At 37.1% G+C, this 21,520-nt stretch overlaps 1 protein-coding gene across 2 annotated transcripts in view; it reads left to right on the top strand.

Moving 5' to 3' along the window:
* LOC126161801 (serine/threonine-protein kinase mTOR) overlaps positions 1-18,184 on the top strand; it is a 276,188-nt gene extending 258,004 nt beyond the window's left edge. For both annotated transcript variants that reach the window (XM_049917889.1, XM_049917890.1), the window contains 3 exons: positions 8,663-8,948; positions 10,983-11,163; positions 18,020-18,184. In XM_049917889.1, the coding sequence (XP_049773846.1) occupies positions 8,663-8,948; positions 10,983-11,163; positions 18,020-18,035 (483 nt within the window). In that variant the 3' untranslated portion in view covers positions 18,036-18,184. The remainder of the gene's footprint in view (positions 1-8,662; positions 8,949-10,982; positions 11,164-18,019) is intronic.
* The last annotated feature ends 3,336 nt before the right edge of the window (positions 18,185-21,520 follow it).

Raw genomic sequence — 21,520 nt, forward strand, 5'->3', positions numbered from 1 at the left:
GAGGAGACATGTTTTAATTGAAGTGTAACCAGATTTTCATCTCCATAGCTAATTCAGCTCATGAATGAGTCATGAATCATGCGAAGGTGTTTCCTGCACTCTGAGGAATGGAACCATCAGTCACTTGGGAACAAGTCACACTGCACAGTAACTTAAATTTGGTATTCCACTATAAGAAGGACTCATTGACTAGGCTAGTGCCTAAGACCTTGTTAGTGCCAAATTAAAAGTAGAACTTAGCTATGCCACTATTATGTTTACCAATGAAATGCTCAGTCTTACTTTGCACCTTCAGTAAATCAGTGTTAATGTTACTTATTCAGCAGTTTCAAAGCATATTCAGCAGTTCTGCATATAATTCAAATACTGTGGCTCTGCCATATGTTGTGCAATTTCTCAGTGTTTTTCTGTATGAAGAATGTGAGTAAAGCATTGTTCTGAATCTGATCAATTAGTTACTGTGTACATTGTTTGATCTGTTATTACACAAAGACAAATTGAAGACACTTATGTCACACCCAATTTAAATGCAAATTACGTATGTGAAGATATCATGAGGGCAACGGTGAGCTGTATGCGAAGAACAAATAGTTCCGTTGTGAGAAAGTCACAAAAAATATGTACCTCCCAAATGTAATAAAAAAATATTCATTTTTATGACATTGAAATGGTGTGATGAGGATGAGAAATCGGAAAATAAATTTTCCGTGGGTTAATAAACTCAATTGCCAAGTGAGATACAGAGCTGAAGAAGGAGCACCTCAACCATAATCATTGAATTTCATCCACAACTGTATAAGCATCTAGAATGGTACAGAATGAGTTGCATCAGGAATGTTAGAAGTGTCTCATGATGAAATTTGCCAAGAGATTAAAATCACAGACTACAGAGCAATACTTGAGATGAAACAACTGACAGGTTTAGCTAGAATCAGTTTGTCATTGTACTAATGTTGGTAAAAGAAAGCAACTATTTATTCTCAGACAGTTATGTTGCTGAAACTACTTCCAAAAGCAGAATTTGAAAACTAAAATTAATCATGGTAAAAAATTCAACTATATTAATCAGTACAGTACAACTATTCAATGGCTTTGGTCTTCTTGATACCTGACAACCACTATTGATGTCAGTGATGTGTACGAGTGTAGTTTAGATATGCACTTCCTTTTCTTCCTGGAATTTGACTGTATTTTCTCTAAACCCTTTTACAACTTCCTTGACATATGACAAACAAACCATTCTTATTTTAACATCCTAAAGTGTATTAAATTTCAGAAATAGTATCATTGTAATAAGGTACTGGGATTTGAGTGTCCCATGATATTCCCAAATTGAGTAATGCTAACTAATATGGCTTGACACCTTTCCCATTTCATACCAGTTTAAGTCATAGAGACACATTATTATTATTGTTTTTGTTATTATTTTTTATTCAGTATATTTATTGTGCTGACATGTTCTGTGATCATGTGGTGGGATAAAAATGGACCTTGAGAATTAAATTTGAAATTTTTTATGCTCTTTATCCTCTACATACCTTTGAACATAATGTTAGATAGTAACCACTCACAACTTCGACAGATCATGCAGAACATACGTGACCTGCATTACTAATGAAATATTTTGGTGAGATGATAAGTCAACCCCTAGTATGACATCACATGAATTAGGCTTAGTGTTCAATGTAATTTATGGGGGCTGGTGGTGAGTGTGAATACCTTTCCATGAACACTTCCATGCAGACAATTTACCCTTGGTGCATCTCAACTAAGACTTAAATGCATGAAATTTTGTTGATAACAGAGTAAATGTGAACCAAGCATATTCCTTCCACACTTTAAACTTTTATAGGGTTTTCAGTGTGCATATTAACATTAAAAATGTTTTTGTGAATACAAAATTATGCTTTTCAAAGGTAATACATTGTTAAAATGTGAAAATATGATAAAGTATCATGGAAATATAAGATAAAAGAAATGTATGTCAGCTACTTAATGAAACCTCACAAGGCACTCTTATTAGTTGTGCCTCTGTTGATAATCAAAATCAGTACACAGTTAAGTTTCAGAAATCATTTTTCTGTGAAGCATTTCTGCCACAACAATGAAATACACAAAACTGTGGAGATGACCACATATCTTTTCGGTTTCTCACCATGAGAAAATGTATACTGGTTGATTTTAAACATAATCTCAAACACATCCCAGAGTAAGATTATTTTTCTTGGAAACAGATTTTAAACTTAGTAAAGCACGCTGAAGATAGTTTTGAGGAAATTAAAATGACACTGCTTTTTATGATCTACATTGACGTCTGTACTCCAGAACCGGCAGAGGGTACGTCCCATTATACCAGTTATTAGGTAGGGGTTCTTTCTATTCCATTCATGTACTAGAGCATGGGAAGTACGATCCCTATGCAAGCGATACATAGAGGGTTGTAGCATATGTAAGGGGGGGGGGGGTATAAAAAAAAAAAAAACAATCTTATCCCCTTCAAAATAATCTACACTACAACTAGTATGTTTGTCCCACTGGTGCTTCCACTCTTCAAAACATTTTTTGTAGTCATCTTTAGAAATGGCTGACTGTTTTTCGACCTCATTTTTTCCTTGGTTTCTTCCGTGTTGTCAAATCGGTGTCCTTTCGTGCCTTTTTTCATGTGTGGAAATAAGAAAAAGTCATACGGAGCCAGGTCAGATGATTAACATGTGTGGGCAATGGAACCATGCTATTTTTAGCCAAAAACTGTCTAATAAGGATGGCTATGTGTGTAGGTGTGAGGAACAAACTTGGCAGCAATCCTTTTCATTCCCAAATCTTCCATTAAAATTTGCTGACCCTAGCTCCAAGATAACCCACTAATGTCTGACAATTGATCAATTCCCCGTTGATGGTCTGTGAGCATATGCTCTTCAATTTTTTCAATATTTTCATTGATTTGAGCAGTTGATGGACGTCCAGAATGAGGTTTGTCATCAGTTGGCATGTTGCCATTTTTAAATCGAGCAAACCACTTGTACACTTGAGTTTTTCCCATAGCATCAGCTTGGTAACATCTTTTCAACACTAAAACAGTTTCAGAAGCATTTTTACCTAGTGTTGTGTTGTTGTGGTCTTCAGTCCTGAGACTGGTTTGATGCAGCTCTCCATGCTACTCTACTCTGGGCAAGCTTTCTTCATCTCCCAGTACTTACTGCAACCTTCATCCTTCTGAATCTGCTTAGTGTATTCATCTCTTGGTCTCCCTCTATGATTTTTACCCTCCACGCTTCCCTCCAATGCTAAATTTGTGATCCCTTGATGCCTCAGAACATGTCCTACCAACCGGTCCCTTCTTCTTGTCAAGTTGTGCCACAAACTCCTCTTCTCCCCAATTCTATTCAATACCTCCTCATTAGTTATGTGATCTACCCATCTAATCTTCAGCATTCTTCTGTAGCACAACATTTCGAAAACTTCTATTCTCTTCTTGTCCAAACTATTTATCGTCCATGTTTCACTTCCATACATGGCTACACTCCATACAAATACTTTCAGAAATGACTTCCTGATACTTAAATATATACTCGATATTAACAAATTTCTCTTCTTCAGAAACGCTGTCCTTGCCATTGCCAGTCTACATTTTATATCCTCTCTCCTTTGACCATCTACTAGCAAAGAGATCTCTTTGTTAGTATTTGTTTCACATCTTTATATGAGATTTTCCATTAACTACTTTGACCATCATCAGTTATTTTGCTTCCCAAATAGCAAAACTCCTTTACTACTTTAAGTGCGTCATTTCCTAATCTAATTCCCTCAGCATCACATGACTTAATTCGACTACATCCCATTATCCTCGTTTTGCTTTTGTTGATGTTCATCTTATATCCTCCTTTCAAGACACTGTCCATTCCGTTCAACTGCTCTTCCAAGTCCTTTGCTGTCTCTGACAGAATTACAATGTCATTGGCGAACATCAAAGTTTTTATTTCTTCTCCATGGATTTTAATACATACTCTGAATTTTTCTTTTGTTTTCTTTACTGCTTGCTCAATATACAGATTGAATAAAATCGGCGACAGGGTACAACCCTGTCTCACTCCCTTCCCAACCGCTGCTTCCCTTTCATGCCCCTCGACTCTTATAACTGCCATTTGGTTTCTGTACAAATTGTAAATATACTTTCACTCCCTGTATTTTACCCCTGCCACCTTTAGAATTTGAAAGAGAGTATTCCAGTCAACATTGTCAAAAGCTTTTTCTAAGTCTACAAATGCTAGAAACGTAGGTTTGCCTTTCCTTAATCTATTTTCTAAGATTAGTCGTAGGGTCCTGGCAAACTCTTCACGCAGTATCGTATATCCCATTTCATCTTCATCTACATCCTCTTCCTTTTCCATAATATTGTCCTCAAGTACATCGCCCTTGTATAGACCCTCTATATACTCCTTCCACCTTTCTGCTTTCCTTTCTTTGCTTAGAACTGGGTTTCCATCTGAGCTCTTGATATTCATACAAGTGGCTCTCTTTTCTCCATAGGTCTTTTTAATTTTCCTGTAGGGAGATCTATCTTACCCCTCGTGAGATAAGCTTCTACATCCTTACATTTGTCCTCTAGCCATCCCTGCTTAGCCATTTTGCACTTCCTGTCGATCTCATTTTTGAGACATTTGTATTCCTATTTGCCTGCTTCATTTACTGCGTTTTTATATTTTCTCCTTTCGTCAATTAAATTCAATATTTCTTCTGCTACCCATAAATTTCTACTAGCCCTCATCATTTTACCTACCTGATCCTCTGTTGCCTTTACTACTTCATCTCTCGTGGCTACCCATTCCTCTTCTACTGTATTTCTTTCCCCCATTCCTGTCAATTGTTCCCTTATGCTCTCCCTGAAACTCTGTACAACCTCTGGTTTAGTCAGTTTATCCAGGTCCCATCTCCTTAAATTCCCAACTTTTTGCAGTTTCTTCAGTTTCAATCTACAGTTCATAACCAATAGATTGTGGTCAGAGTCCACATCTGCCCCTGGAAATGTTTTACAATTTAAAACCTGGTTCCTAAATCTTTGTCTTACCATTATATAATCTATCTGAAACCTTCTAGTATCTCCAGGGTTCTTCCATGTATACAACCTTCTTTTATGGTTCTTGAACCAAGTGTTAGCTATGATTAAGTTATGCTCTGTGCAAAATTCTACCAGACGGCTTCCTCTTTCATTTCTAACCCCCAATTCATATTCACCCACTATGTTTCCTTCTCTCCCTTTTCCTACTCTTGAATTACAGTCACCCATGACTATTAAATTTTCATCTCCCTTCACTACCTCAATAATTTCTTTTAACTCATCATACATTTCATCAATTTATTAGTCATCTGCAGAGCTAGTTGGCATATAAACTTGTACTACTGTAGTAGGCGTGGGCTTCGTATCTATCTTGGCCACAATAATGCGTTCACTATGCTGTTTGTAGTAGCTTACCCGCATTCCTATTTTCCTATTCATTATTAAACCTACTCCTGCATTACCCCTATTTGATTTTGTGTTTATAACCCTGTAGTCACCTGACCAGAAGTCTTGTTCCTCCTGCCACCGAACTTCACTAATTCCCACTATATCTAACTTTAACCTATCCATTTCCATTTTTAAATTTTCTAATCTACCTGCCCGATTAAGGGATCTGACATTCCGCACTCCGATTCGTAGAACGTCAGTTTTCTTTCTCCTGATAATGACGTCCTCTTGAGTAGTCCCCGCCCGGAAATCTGAATGGGGGACTATTTTACCTCCAGAATATTTTACCCAAGGGGACGCCATCATCATTTAACCATACAGTAAAGCTGCATGCCCTCGGGAAAAATTACGGCTGTAGTTTCCCCTTTCTTTCAGCCGTTTGCAGTACCAGCACAGTAGAAAACAGAATTTCTCAGCTGCATGTTGTTCACTTAAACTTGCTATAATGAAAAACAAAACAAGAATGAAATAGCACTATCAAAAACAATCACTGCAGATGAACAGAACAAGCGAGGCCAACAAAGCACGTGGCACTGAACTGGCAATGAGGTGCACTGTGTGTGTCTGGCGGCACAAATGCATACTACACAAGCACACCACTTGGCAATGTTATTCCAGGTTTTTTTTTTGGTACCCCCTCGTATGCCTAGAGTCATAATTTAAAGCCAGTTCTTGAAACTTTTTCAAGAACCTGCCAGTTCGATGTCTTCATAATCTCTGAGACTTGTCTCCCAAAAGTTGAACATACCTGCGACCATTCGTGTTGCCCTTCTGTATATACGTTCAATAATCCCCTGCTAGTCCTATTTGGTACGTGTCCCATGAGCAACATTCTATAATGGGTGGCACAAGTGTTTTGTAAGCAATCTCCTTTGTAGACTGACTGCATTTCTCCAGTATTCTATCAATAAAGCGAAGTCTACCACCTACTTTACTTTTCAGTGAGCCTGTGTAATCATTACATTTCATATCCCTACAAAGTGTTATGCCCAGGTATTTGTAGGAGTTGGCCGAGTCCAGTGGTGACCCTTTGATAGTATAGTTATAAGAATTTTTTTCTTTTCTTTTTATGAAGTGCACAATTTTACATTTCTGAACATTTAAAGCAAGTTGTCAATCTTTGCACCACTTAGAAATCTTATCAAAAGCTGACTGAATATTTATGCAGCTTCTTTCAGACCGTAATTCATTATAGGTAACTACATCTGCAAAGAGTTTGTGGTTACTATTAATATACAACATGAACAACAAGGGTTCTAGCAGAGTTCGCTGCAGCACATCCAAGGTTACTTCTACATCTGACAATGACTCTCCATCCAAGACAACATGCTGTATCCTCCCTACCAAAAAGTCCTCAATCTAGTCATAAATTTCGCTTGATACCCCACATGATCATACTTTTGACAGTAAGCTTTTCAGAAATCTACCTGACTGCCTCAGTCCAAAGCTTTCAGTACGTTGTGATAAAAGTGTGAGTATGGTTTCACATAATCGATGTTTTCAGAATCCATGCTGGCTGTCATGAGGGACATCATTCTTTTTTAGATACGTCATTATGTTTGAACTCAGAATTTATATGCTACTGTGGAAGCATCATCAGCTAACAAAGGATTTCTATCTTAAATCTGTTATTGGATTTGTTCAGCAAAACCAGAGGTTCTGTGTGAGTCTTCTTGGAAAAAACAGTAAATGGGTATTATAGAAGAATTGATTTCCCTAAGCAAGTACTCTTGCTTCAGTCTACATAACATCCTCGCAAATGACCAACATGTTGATGGAATGGCACAGTTTATTTACACAAACAAAACTAGCCAGCTCCACAAAGCAAGAACTCGAAGAAGTGGGAGAAAAGCTGACATTGTCTGTTGATTTTACTATGATGATAACTTTCTGAATGCAAATCATTTGAAGACCAAAATGTTCTCACTCCTGCATAACTGAGAAGCAAATAGGATGCTGAATGTATCATGTTGCAGTTAAAGCTCACAAACCTAAGTTCTACCTAAGTATCTTAAGCTCACTTAGGACAGATATAAAACAATCAGAAAGCACAACACAGAATTCCCAACATCTATCAACATACCACAGAATTCCCAATGTCTATCAACATACCACAGAATTCATAACATCTATCAACATACCACAGTATTCGCAACATGTGCTTTGATTACACTTCCTGGCAGATTAAAACTGTATACCGGGCCGAGACTTGAACTCTGGAGTAAAATCTCAGTTCAGCACACAATTTTAAAATTTAAATCTGCCAGGAAGTTTCATATCAGTGCATACTCTACTGTCGGATGAAAATTTCATTTTGGAGGTGTGCTTTTGTGTTCAACGGTGAACCAAATCTGTACAAAGGAGGATCTGTTGACAGAAAATGAAAAGACTCTGTATGCAAATGGAAATCATGTAATCCAACCCAGAATATAAAATACAGTAATATGTATACTCAGAATTATGAGTGTGCTGCAGTGCGTTTGGTTGGAGTAGAATTCAAATCTCTTTTCAGCCATCCTGATTTATATTTTCCATAGTTTCCCAAAATTACAACAGTAAATAGTGGGAAGAATTCTTTGACTGGACCAGGGGCAGTTCCTTCTTTCACTTTGTCTAACTGAGTTGGTGCTCCACTTGTAATGCATTAGGAGGGATTATTTAATTATGATCTAACTTCCTTCCTATACTTGACCATATTTTCAGTTTGTCATTTGCTGTTCTGTAAAACATTTCTGGTTTATCTTGTGACACATGCAGAGGGCATGAAAACTGCGAAGGGAACAGAGCAAAATATGTAGAAGAAAAATACACAACGTACATAATAGAGACTCATGATAATGAAAGAATGTGAAAGTCTCAAATTAACATACTTAGTATATCCCAGAAGAAAATTTAGCTTCAAGAAAAACTTCTGCACTTTAAAGGAAGTTAATGTCAGTCAACATATTTTCATTTTCTTCTCAATGAGTGCTTTCTTTCCTTATTTGTTTTCTTTTTTGAAAATAAAAACTAGTTTTCTCAATTGTTTACTTTGCTCACAACTTTATTTTATTTACTTATTTACTTTATTGTATGCTCAGCAATTGCATGCGGATGATAACACTGTCACATAAGATAATATGACTTGCAGTTAAAACAACATTAATTGTTTGCTTGTAGGTTACAGGAATAGAAGGGACATATCGCCGCACATGTGAGTCCGTTATGTCTGTGCTTCATCGCAACAAGGACAGTCTAATGGCAGTTCTAGAAGCATTTGTGTATGATCCACTGCTGAACTGGAGACTCATTGATAATGCCACACCCAAAGCAAAACGCTCAAAAGCCCAAACTGATTTGTCTGTTTCATCATCATCACAAGAACATGGTGATATACTGGATGCGGGTGGCAGTCTAAGTGCTACTGCTGCTAAGAAGGGTGTGCCTGGCAGCATGGAAAATATAGGTATGTGCAGAGAATTCGACGATCTTTCCATATATTATGATTCTTTTTTTTAATTTTACAATTTGACATCTGTTTGTAATCGAAAAGAAACTATATTGAGAGTAAAAATCAGAAAAGGGATAGCCAGTTTTTCCTTGATTTTTTTTAAGTCCCAAGCTTGTGTTACACCCATGATAAACCTAACATAATTAACGGTATAATAACTTTGACAGAGGGAGCAAAAAAGTAATGGTAACTAATTCTAGAAAGAAATATAATAGAAAGAAAAAACTGTGTGGAGAGATAGGCGGTAAGGTAACTCGCAATGCATAGCAGACGTGGCTAAATTTATCAAAATTAGTTTCCTAAGTTACAGTAGTTAAAGATATGTTGAGTTTCATGTCAATACTTTAGAAAAGAATGGGAAGTAGAGTATGTAAAAATGTAACACAGTTACACATGTCAGCTCAGCAGGTAAACAAATTAAAAGTGTTCACACCTCTTGTAAAATCAGATATAGAAAAAAATAAACTGGTTGGCACAGAGAAAATTTTGTGACAGCATGATGCTGAGGCACTGCAAGTTCCTTAGAAGTGTGGCATGCACTGGTATTGCTAATGAATTTAGTGTCACTTAAACAAGAAGTTATCATAATGTGCAATGAAGTGTTTCTCACAACTTTTCCAACAGTTTTAATCAGTGACTGTTATGTAGACTCAGAAGATGTAGAATATTGTGTGTTGTTTTGAACCTTTATGGAAGATTAAAACTGTTTGCCAGAGTGGGACTCAAAACTGAAACCACGCTGTTTATGGGTAATGCTGTGACCAATAGCTATCCTAGCGAGACTCTTGACCAGTCCCCACCATTATAGTTGTCAGTAAGAGCATTGCCAGTGAAAAGACAAAGTTCTGAGTTAGATCTGGTCAGCACACAGTTTTAAACTGCCAGGAACTTTCAGAAGATGAACGTTTTCATCCAGTTGAAATGACAAAACAGTTCAACACAGTCACAACACATTCATTGCTTTTCTCAATTTGTGGCCACTGTGAAATGAAGAATGCATTATGTTCTTCACTGCTGCAACCACATTTTTGCTACAGACCATGTTCTCCATACACAGAGTTGGTCCTAAAAGAAAGTAATCAAAGTATTTTCAGCTTAACAAGCTGCATAGAGTACAGTGAGAGAAAAAATGATAGACGACCAGCAGACAGTAATGTTCCTGCTGTCTCACATAAACTTGACCATCATGCTGCTGTGTCCATCACATTCAGAAGTTGCAGACAGTCCTGACAAAAGGAAGTGAAGTATTGTTGCTAGATAAGTGGTGTCCCAGAAGGAGTGGTCAATATTCAGGGATATGACAGGAACAATCATTAAGAACAAAAAAAACTCTAGTAAACTTGGGTTCTAAAATGCATGCCTCAAGAGCTATGAGCACATTGTCATTGTCAGTGCTGGAAACAAATGTCTTCTACTGCACAAGATCCTTGCTTTCCATATTTTGAAAAGTGGTATGTGAAGTGGCAGTAGAAACAATTTACACTAGCCTGACTGTAATGCATACTTCAACTTCTTTCATATTCAAGAAGACACTTCTTCATTATGCTACATTTGACACATCATTGTTCTCTCTGTCTCTTTTTCCACTCCAGCTGTGTGCTCTATATGGCAGAAATGTTCCTTCTTCCAACTTTTTCTCAAACTTTATTTACTCAGAAAACTATCTTAGCTTCATTGATTACTTGAGGGCAAAGTACACTAGACCACCTTTCATGATAATATAAGCAATATTAAGAGAGACAAGAAAATAATAATAATAATTTAAAAAAATCAAATGACGCCACATATTTATGCAGAAACAGTAAAGGAAATAACAGAAAAATATATGCTCACCAATCCATGGTGACCATTTTGACAACACTGTCCAAACATATTTGCTAACCATAAATTTATTATAATGCAATGTTAAATGTCTTTTGTACAGACAATAGATTATATAGCTACATTCATTGTTAAACAGTGAAGTAATGCTTCTTTTCTGCAATATAGGAGACAACAACCAACCAGAAGCACTGAACAAGAAGGCTTTAGCGATAATAACACGTGTTCGAGAGAAGTTAACTGGCTGTGACTTTTCCCATGAGAAAGATCTGACAGTTCAAAAGCAAGTGGATCTCTTGATACAACAAGCCACTTCTAATGAAAATCTGTGTCAATGTTATATTGGCTGGTGAGTGTTTTGCATGTTAAAACATTGAGCTATAATATAAAAACAGAAAAAGAACACTTTGCGAAGTAAGTTTTACAGCACCTTCTTTTTATGTGTTACCTTATCATAGTATAACAGAGCTACAGGAATAACATAAAAGCCAGCCGTGGCCGAGCAGTTCTAGGCGCTTCAGTCTGGAACTGTGCAACTGCTACGGTCGCAGGTTCGAATCCTGCCTCAGGCATGGATATGTGTGATGTTCTTAGGTTAGTTAGGTTTAAGTACTTCTAAGTTCTAGGGGACTGATGACCTCAGATGTTAAGTCCCATAGTGCTCAGAGCCATTTGAACCATTGGAAATAACATAAAACAATTTTCTATATTCTGAAGATGTTTATTAGTTATTGGCCATAGTTGTTGTCTGTTCCCTTTGGTAATTGAGAATTTAAAGGGGGAAATCTAGTTGATAAGACTTACGAGATGTCATTGATATGTAATGTCATCACATCATATCATATATCTCTGTTGTTTGTCTTGTCTTTCATGGACTGTCCGTAACATTATCTCATATGTACCACTGCTTGAACTTCTTGAAAGAGTAGCATATCGTTACCTAATTGCCAAAAAAGAATAGCTAAGTGTACAAATTACAATGTTTATCATAAATGGCTAAAAAAACTTCCACACTCATTATATTCATATGTATGACAATGCATTGTTATATGTGTGATTAAAGTGATTTACAAAAGGAATCAAATCTGCAATAAGTAAAAATACAACACGAAAAGTTTTCTTTACCAAATGGCAGGTGACTATAATATATATAATATTACATCAGTTATATCAGAAAACTGCACTAAACAAGATTCAGTAAAAGTTAAACATAATATTCTGAATGAAGAAGGGAAATTATAAACACTAGAAAAGAACTTACAATCAAACAATGGATTTTCATGATGGAATGTAACAATATTATGAAAAAGAAAGTTTCAACTCACTGTTTAGGAGAGGCTGGAATTTAAAATGTCATGTGATGGTAAATACTTAGTCTTACCAATGAATGGTGAGTAGGATTGGTTTAACAATAGGGGGGGAAAGGAGAGAAATATTGAACAGTGTTGAATCGAAAGAAATGGATATGTTTATAGTATCATTGCAAATGAATGCCTCCAGCAAATGTACAATAAACAGTGAGCAAGAGGAAATTATCATTTTACAAAGGAAAGATTGTCATAATTATGTCAGAGAATACAAACATAATAGGACAGTTTGGTTTAATAAAAGCAGAGCAGTGCTGTGCAGTCAACTTCTAATCTTTCGTTTGTGTCTGTTATTGCCACTCCAATTGTTGCCTTCAACTGTCCAAAATACAAAAATTCATTAATAACTTCACTGTTAATTTGTAGAATTTTCTGTTTGATGTGTTGTTAATACATTATTTAAGTATTATTGCAATGGGTTTTAAGACTATCTTTCAATCTTTGTTTATTAATTTTTTTTCTGTTAACTGCTGAATTTTTCCTCCTCTTAGAACAAGTAGTACAGTGTTATTCCCAAAAGTGGATGTTAGGATATGCTCCCTTAACAACACATTCCCTCATTCTTGTCCCAGGTTAAGAATCTGCTCTGAGGCCCCTGATAGTAATTTGCTGCATTAGATCTTTTTGCCCAACCCCTTTTCAAATTCTTAATTTCTCACTATCGTGATGAAGTCTAATGGAAGTTGTAAGCATTTGCATATAAGTTCTCCTATACTAATTCAGGTTGAAGCAAAGCTGTATTTCTCAAGGGCTTTTGTTATAGATTTTGTGAAACTGTGTTAAAAGTTTACGTATCTCATGTGAATGGTAATTGATATGTATTGCTCCATTATATAATTTTTTTCACAACTTAGAAGTGGCTACTACGAACAGTGGACAATTGCTGATCATTATGTCAGCTATAAATCCAATGTTTTTTTCCATCTGACGATTTTATTGAATACAAGTGGTAGTCATAAAGTTTTCATTATCACCTTGAAAACGAAGCTGCAACCATGAAACTTGATGATAGTGTTAGCCCTCTGCATATTTATCCTTCAATTTAACACATTTCTCCCAACAATGAATGACATGGTGGAGAACTTCAATATAAAACTCTGCAACTCAGCTGTTTAGGAAATGATCCACCTTGAAAATCAGCTCATCTTCATTTGGGAAGTATCTGCCAAGCAATTGTTTGTTCATCCAAGGAAAGGGAAAGAAGTCACTGGTACCATGTCAGGGGAATGTGGGTGGGAAGGAAGGGGGGGGGGGATGCAAAAACTGATAGCTCAAAGCAGCAGCATGTGTGACTGCATCCTGTGCAGAATGACCTGGAGCAAAAATACCCCCACCCCCTTGGACAGTTTTCCACAATGCGTCATCCAGACAGCCTCCCATAACCTCATTACGATATTTCATAAGTTGGCTCCTGTGGTGGTTTACCCTTACAAGCATAATCTGTTAGCACCACCCCATAGTAGTCTCAAGAAGCACCTTGCCTTATTATTATGGAGGGGGTCTGCAATTTTTCCACTGCTGCCCTGCCTCAGTTCTCGGTTCAATGGTTTATTGTGATTTCTTATTTTTAAATAAATTCTCATGACTTACATTTCTAATTTCTTGCCTAATGATATGCATACATGTACATATGTGTCTTAGAACTATCACAACCTGGAAATTTGCTCTACAGTTAGATCTGTCCTTTAAAGTCAACAATTATTGCATAAATAAAAGCAGCAGCTTAATGTCAAATGATTAGATTATGACTTATTAGGTTTTGTGTTGCCTCCTGAAAAGGACATTTGTAGAAAATTGTTTTTGTGCTAAAAACCCGCTGCTCCTGTAATTAATAGTTGCTCACTGTAAGACAGTATTCTGCAGCTGATTGTAACAGCCACATGTAGTGTTGATATTCATGTCATTGGTTTTCAGTCATATGTAAGTCTGGAACGTGTTGGACACCAGATTGAAGAAAAATCAAAGATCATGTGCCACATGGTTGGCAGAAAATACTTTTTATTTGGTATTGGGAAGTTTTGACTGTCGTATGGAAGCTATCAGCAAAGAGAGTAAAGGCAACACGAACACTGCTGTTTCACGGGACACGAATTTAAGACTGAAAACAGTGGTGATACACTGCAATTTAAAGAAATGGGCTTTTATGACAAGGTGCAAGTCATTAGTTGATCTCAATATAATATTCACTCATTCATTGATTCATTTCATATAGGCCATCTTTGGGCCACGTTATTTCAACTGTCTTGCTTTACATGTTCTGATGTTTGCCCAGTGCTCCCGCATTCGTTCTCGGTGTTGCTCCTTCCTCTCCTGGGTCCAAGCCTTTCCTGTTTTTAGTTTTCGCTTTTCTTGGAAACTGCCATGCCATAAATTTCTCCTTGAGTGGGACACGCTCCAAGATGTTATCATGGGTGAGCCCCACTTCTTTAAGATCTTTCTCCACCTTTGGGAACCAGGCCCATTTTGTTTTCTTCTCCTGAAAGTAGGTGATCATATGATTGATGAGTCTTCCAGGGCTCATTCGGGTCATATGTCCATAAAACATAATCCTTCTTCTCCGGGTGGTATCAGTATCTTCTCTATGTGGGAATACAGTTCATGATTATGGTGTCTTCTATATTCGCCATTCTCTTTGATGGGACCTAAGATCTTTCTCAAAATCTTCCTTTCCTTGGTGTCCAGTTTTTCGATTAGGCCTTATTTGTTCATTACTAGGCTTTCAGAAGCGTACAAGACCTACAGACGGATAACACTGCAGTATTGCCTTAACTTTGCACTGAACGATACTGACCTTTTTTTGTAGGTGTTTTAAGTTAAATGGAATGCCATTTTCATTTTGTTTGTGTGTGATATGAAGGCTTCTTTCTCTGATGAGGTGGCTGTTATCCATTCTCCGAGATATTTAAACTTTTCAACTCACTTATTTTGCCTTGACCCACTACAAGCTCCCTTGGTGGTGAATTTATGTTCGTTATAAACTCGGGTTTCTCTAATGAAATTTGGAGGCCAGTCTTCTGTGCTTGTACGTTAAGCTCATAATCTCTCTCAGCTGTTTCCATGGAATCAGAAAAAATTGCAAGATCATATGCAAAAGTGAGACAATGTATTTCAAAATTTTGTTTCTTGTAACCTACCGTATTTACTCGAATCTAAGCCGCACTCGAATCTAAGCCGCACCTGAAAAATGAGACTCGAAATCAAGGAAAAAAAAATTTCCCGAATCTAAGCCGCACCTAAAATATGAGACTCGAAATTCAAGGGGAGAGTAAAGTTTTAGGCCGCACCTCCAAATCGAAACAAAGTTGGTCCATTGTAATATGAGACACAATTTAGGTCGAATGAATGACGATACAGCTACAGTAGTTTGGTTCGCGTAGTAAGCTTAGCAGTTAGGCTTTACCAGGTAGCCATTGCTATGCGTCAGGCGCTCCGTCCATATTTATACGGGTACGCTTCCTTTTTCACGTGCTTCGTCTGGTTTGGATCGATTGCTTATTTTTCTTTGATCTGATAAGTGCCGTTCTCTTTGTTATAGGTGTTTACGTCACTCTAAGCTGAAAATGCATTACTGTACTGTGTCATGCACTGTTTGTCGCATTCTGATAATCAGTGTTTACGGCCTGTCGCCGGTCGCGGCGTGGATTGCTTTTGTGCGCGCTACCGCCGCTTACAATTAAAAAAAGAAAAAGAGAGGACTCGTCTCATTAGCGAAACAATGGCAAGAGACTGTTATTTGTTGTTACTAACACTGCTGCTTTCTTTGGCGATGATCAACAAGAACCAAATAATAGACTGCGTATGATAGATGCTCTGAACGAGAGTTTAGCGAAAATTTTTCTCTGTTTGAAGATCTTTGCAGACGTCTCTTTAGTACATAACATTCTGCACAGAAATTAGTCATCTTAGATTTAAAAATCTAGTCAATTGACGTGTTTCATTTCTGACTGTATCACTATTAGGCACAAGAATAATACGAATATAAACATGAAATGATATGTATATTCTTCGGCGTTTGCTGTTGTCTCACTCTAGTTTCGTAGTTTATTAAGCAGACAGGATTTAAATGAGATAGCAGCAAACACGAAAGAATACATGGCAAAATGTTTATGTACGTATTATTCTTATGGTGAAGAGAATACTGCATGTGATTCACGATTCATAAAAGTTCCTATTAGCAACCATCTCTTCTCATAGGTAGAAAAAAATGAGAACGTAGAGTTGGCCATATTGACAAACATCTCAAACAGTCTTGCCAGTCGGATTTTCGTAGTACATTGAAATGCTGCCACATTCGAAGATGAACATTACGGCATTTGTATTTACTTCGTTGGATAATGTATGAAAATGCAGTGGTCGAAACTCGGGGCGGAGAAAAAATTTCGTCTTCCACCGTTTTTTTTTTTTTATTATTTATTTACTGACGCAGAGGTTTTGGCGCCAGTATTTATCTTTGTGCCTGAAAAGCATGCATGTGAATCGCTACATATGTTCGACGGCAGAAGTTAGTTGTGGCGGCACCTACCAACATTTTTCAGAACTTCCGCTTACTTTGCACTCGATTCTAAGCCGCAGGCGGTTTTTTTGATTACAAAAACCGGAAAAAAAGTGCGGCTTAGATTCGAGTAAATACGGTAGCCTTGATACCATTTTTAATTCCTTGGTTTTTTATTTCTTTGTGCCACTCATGAATCACCTTCTCGAGGGCACAGTTGAAGAGGAGAGGTGAGAGCCCATCTTCTTGTCTCACTCCAGTTTTTATTTCAAAAGCTTCTGATGTTTCTCCTCTAAATTTCTCTTTTGAGGTTGTGTTGGTTAGTGTCTGCTGGATTATCGCTTTGGTCTTCTTGTCTAGGCCAAGTTGTTCTAGAATTCTGATCAGGATTTTACAATCAATCGAGTCGTATGCCCTTTTTGAAATCCACAAAAGTCACAACAAAATTTTTATTCTTGAGCTTCAGGTATGAAAGTATGGATTTGAGGTTCATTATCCATTTAACGCATGATCGCCCCTTCCTGAAACCTCCTGGATACTCTCCGAGCTGTGGGTCTAACTGTTTAACTGTTCTGTCTTAGTTTGCAGAGCTTTCAACAGAATCTTATAGGTTGTTGATATGAGAGAGATGCCACGATAGTTACTTACATCTGTTCTGTCACCTTTCTTACAAAGAGGATGAATTAAAGCAGAATTCCAGTCATGTGGGAGTCTTTCAGTTTCCCAAATCTGGCAGATAATTTCTGTTAGTTTATCTACTGCCTTATCCTCTGTAAACTTCCAAAGCTCAGAAATTATAGAATCTTCCCCTGGTGCTTTGTTGATTTTAAGCGAGTGAATAATTAGCTTGGTTTCCTCTTTCATGGGTGGGGATGAATTTGGGTGTACTTCTACATAGTTGGTAATGGGAAATGTGGATTTTGGAGGTTCACAATTCAGAAGAGCTTTAAAGTAATTCACTCAATGTATTTTACAGGCTCAGCTATAGTCTGTAAACCTATGTGAAGTGCATGGCAGAGGGTACTTCCTATTGTACTACTTATTGGGGCTTATTCCACATTCCATTCATGTATAGAGTGCAAGGAGAATGTCAAAATGTTGTGCGTGTGGTCTTTACCAGGATTTCTTTAAGCAGGTCTATGAAATGGTTTATTCGCAAGATATGACAATGTAAACCTCAATGTTGTTGAATGATTAGTGTGTGGAGCCACTTCCTATTCATATGAGCAGTGGGAGGGGGGACTGATATCACTAGTTTTGACCATGATTTACGGATTCTCTCCTGCTTTATTAAAAAAAATACTATTTTTGTTGGAAATATTTTTACAATGCTTCTTTTATTCCAGGTGCCCTTTCTGGTAACTGCTAGTCACTGCAGTCTCTCTACAGTGAAGTCATTTGATTTAAGAACACTTAAAGCTAGTCAGCAGATTATGTGCATATGTTTACAAGAAAAGTGTAATAGTCTGTGTGATGTGTAACTGGAAAATTAAAATCATAGCTACTGTAAATTTATATGTATATGTGATTGTATATAATTATGCATGTAATATATTCTTCAGACTGCCAGACATTTTTGAGACTGTATGAAGTATTGAGTGTAATAACTTTCATTCCATTGTTATGTAAATTATATTCAGATATATTTTGTTGAATGCTGTAATAATGTTTTTTTGTGGATCAAGTGAACTGTAAAACAGAGCTCAAAACTTTATTTTTTGTAGATTAAGTGCTCCTTCAAGGTTTAAACATTCATCTCAAATTAATAAAAGAACAAATCTTTTGAAAAATCTTATCATGACAGACATATGTGATGCACATTTACTTTATTGCTTATTTTTGTCTACTTACTGATGACTGCAAAAAGAAATTGCAGATATTTGTGAATTGTAAGTTATAATGTGTGGGCCTTTTTTACATTAAGGTCCAACACAATACAGTCCAAAGACGCAACTAAACACTATGAATTGCTGTAAAGGTAGCATTCAGAGTGAAACTTGCTTTCAGTAATTAATGCTATTGTGTGGTTGAGCTATAGGTTTGTCAGGGACAGCCTGTGATGAATCATGTCATTACATTGCTGTCATCTGCCACTGTTGAAGTAGAATATCATGAGTGAATGGAGGTACTTGGAGAGAGGGATAATGTGCTCTTCTTTATGAAATGAATAGCTTATCTGTGACCCATTTCTGTACATCCTTGTAAGCAACATGAAGTAGGCCATTCCTTCTTGTGTATACGACATTCTCTGTGGAATGTTTCGCTCTATTATATTCTCTGTTAAAACATAGATTTTTGTTATAACAGGATGACCTGGCCAAATAGAGTGGTTCGTACCTACAGTGAGGCTAATTGGAGAGGCAAATCTGTGTTATCTGGTGCCCGGAAAACTGTACTATGTTTTGCACTTTTGTTATCTGTCAGGCTATCTACTTAGTAATGATGTTTAAATCATGTAAGGAGTGGTTGGTCCCTGTTGCCTGTTTATGGTAGTCAAAAACATCTGCTTGTTTTTCTGTATACCAAGTTTTATTTGCAAATAGTTATCATTACAAGTAAAAAACCTTAATTTATACAATATCAGACCAAATTTAGTCTCTTAAATTTCTGTGATTAATTGCAGGATGGATACATTGGAGGTGTGTTCAAACAATAAGGTGACTATATATATTTATGGAAAAATATTTATTTATTCACCATTATTCATGTTGTTCCCTTCAAAGTAATCCCCCTCAGATAATATACACTTGTGCCAACACTTCTTCCAATCCTCGAAGCATTTCTCATAAGCACTTTTTGGTACAGCCTTGAGTACTTCCAGTGATGCAGTTTTTATTTCCTCAATCATTGAAAATCTTCGTCCTTTCATAGGTCTTTTCAGTTTTGGAAACAAGAAAAAGTTGCAGGGGGCCAAATCCAGGGAATATGGTGGCTGAGACATGATTGTCATGTTTTTGGCCAAAAAATCTTGCACAAGAAACAGTGAATGAGCAGGTGCATTGTTGTGATGCAAAAGCCATGAATTGTTTTTCCACAATTCCAGGCAATTTTTGTATATTGCTTCTCGCAGACAGCATGTAACATCAAGGTAATACTCCTCATTGACCATACAACTTTGAGGCAAAAATTCGTGATGCACCATGCCATGTTGATTGAAAAAAACAGTGAGCAAAACTTTGACATTTGATCAAACTTGGTGTGCTTTATTTTGGTCTTGGCTCTCCAGGATGCTTCCATTGAGAAGGTTGGGCTTTGATTTTGACATCATAACCATAAACCCATGTTTCACCACCAGTTATGACCCTTATGAACAAACCAGGATCATCACTGATGTCATTCTAGAGCTCCTGATTGATGCTCATACGATGGTTCTTCAGAATCAGAATTGAGAAGTCTTGGAACAAACTTTGCTGACACATGTCTCATGCCCAGAACATCTGAAAGAATTGCAGGACACGAGCTGACCGATATGCCAACATCCTCGGTAACTTATCTTACTGTAATTTGACGATTTTCCAAAACAGCTTTCTTCACAGTTTCAACGTTATCATCCATTGTTGATGTGCTGGGGTGTCCAGAGTGAGGTTTGTCACTGGCATCTTCTCAGAGATTTTACCACTTGTAAACATTTTTTTACTTAGAGCAGACTCACTCTATGCCACTGTTAACATTCCATTTTTCACACAAAATTTGATACAAATTCTTTGCTCCATTTTTTATAATAATTGAAAATGGCCAGGCACACTAACACACGTCTAACCTTCCTATCTGTCAAAAACAAATGAAGTATGCTGAACACTTGAAACTGTGAACATATGTAGGGAAGTGTGTACCAACATAACAAAAAGTAAATAAAACAAATCGATAATTGAATGTACATTGCCCGCGCAATTTGAAAAGTCACCTTACTTTTTGAACAGTGGTGAACAGTTTTAAAGGGAATTTTCTTCCATTTTTCATGCAATGAAGCATTTAACTCCTTCACCACTGAGTGGGAGGAACTCTGGACGAGAATTTCTACTCTATAACCATAGATGCCTTTTAATATAACTTGATAGGCTGGAGAGTGCAACTGCATATTCAACAGATGGTACCTGAATGGTGGTAACAGTGTGAATAGGGCACTGCCAACTTGAAGACAGTATTTATGCAAAATGTTCATATATTTGTATAAAAAAGACAAGTGTGTATTGGCAGTTTTGAATTACAGCCATGAGACACTGACCTTCACTGTGAAAATATTAAAAAGTGACAGCTGCTCAATGAGCCTTGAAGATATCATGTTGCAAGTTGTATATTCTAGCTATACTTTGGCCAGTGCTGATTCTGTGTGACATGCATTGATAATGGACTGAGTAAAGCTAACCACACACCGTATAACTGAGGTGTCGAGCAGTTGCTAGAAACACAAACCAGACTGAAATAACTGCTAAACTTTCAGACAGTGTTCTGAGGAAGAACTAGTTGATGAACACACACACACACACACACACACACACACACACATACACACATACACACATACACACACTTGCATGCAATCGCGCACATGCGTCCTCACACACACCCAGAGCTACATTGTCTCATCTGGCTACATTGTTGTGGCACTGCAGCCAGTTTGGCCAATGGGGATGTTTCTTACACTTGTTTCCTGCTGTGTGCAAATAACTAGACCTCATAGAAAACCCAAGGATCTCAGATTTTTCAACACCAATATCAAGCAAATTACATGAATAAATATAGAGTGCATAACGTAGTGTACCTATGAGTGGCATAGAGCTGCAGAGGGCTGTACCAGAGGGCATCAGTTTTTCAGCAGAAAGCCTAAGCTGTGGTCACATCCTGTT

This window comes from Schistocerca cancellata, chromosome 2 (assembly GCF_023864275.1).
Source record: "Schistocerca cancellata isolate TAMUIC-IGC-003103 chromosome 2, iqSchCanc2.1, whole genome shotgun sequence".
NCBI lineage: Eukaryota > Metazoa > Arthropoda > Insecta > Orthoptera > Acrididae > Schistocerca > Schistocerca cancellata.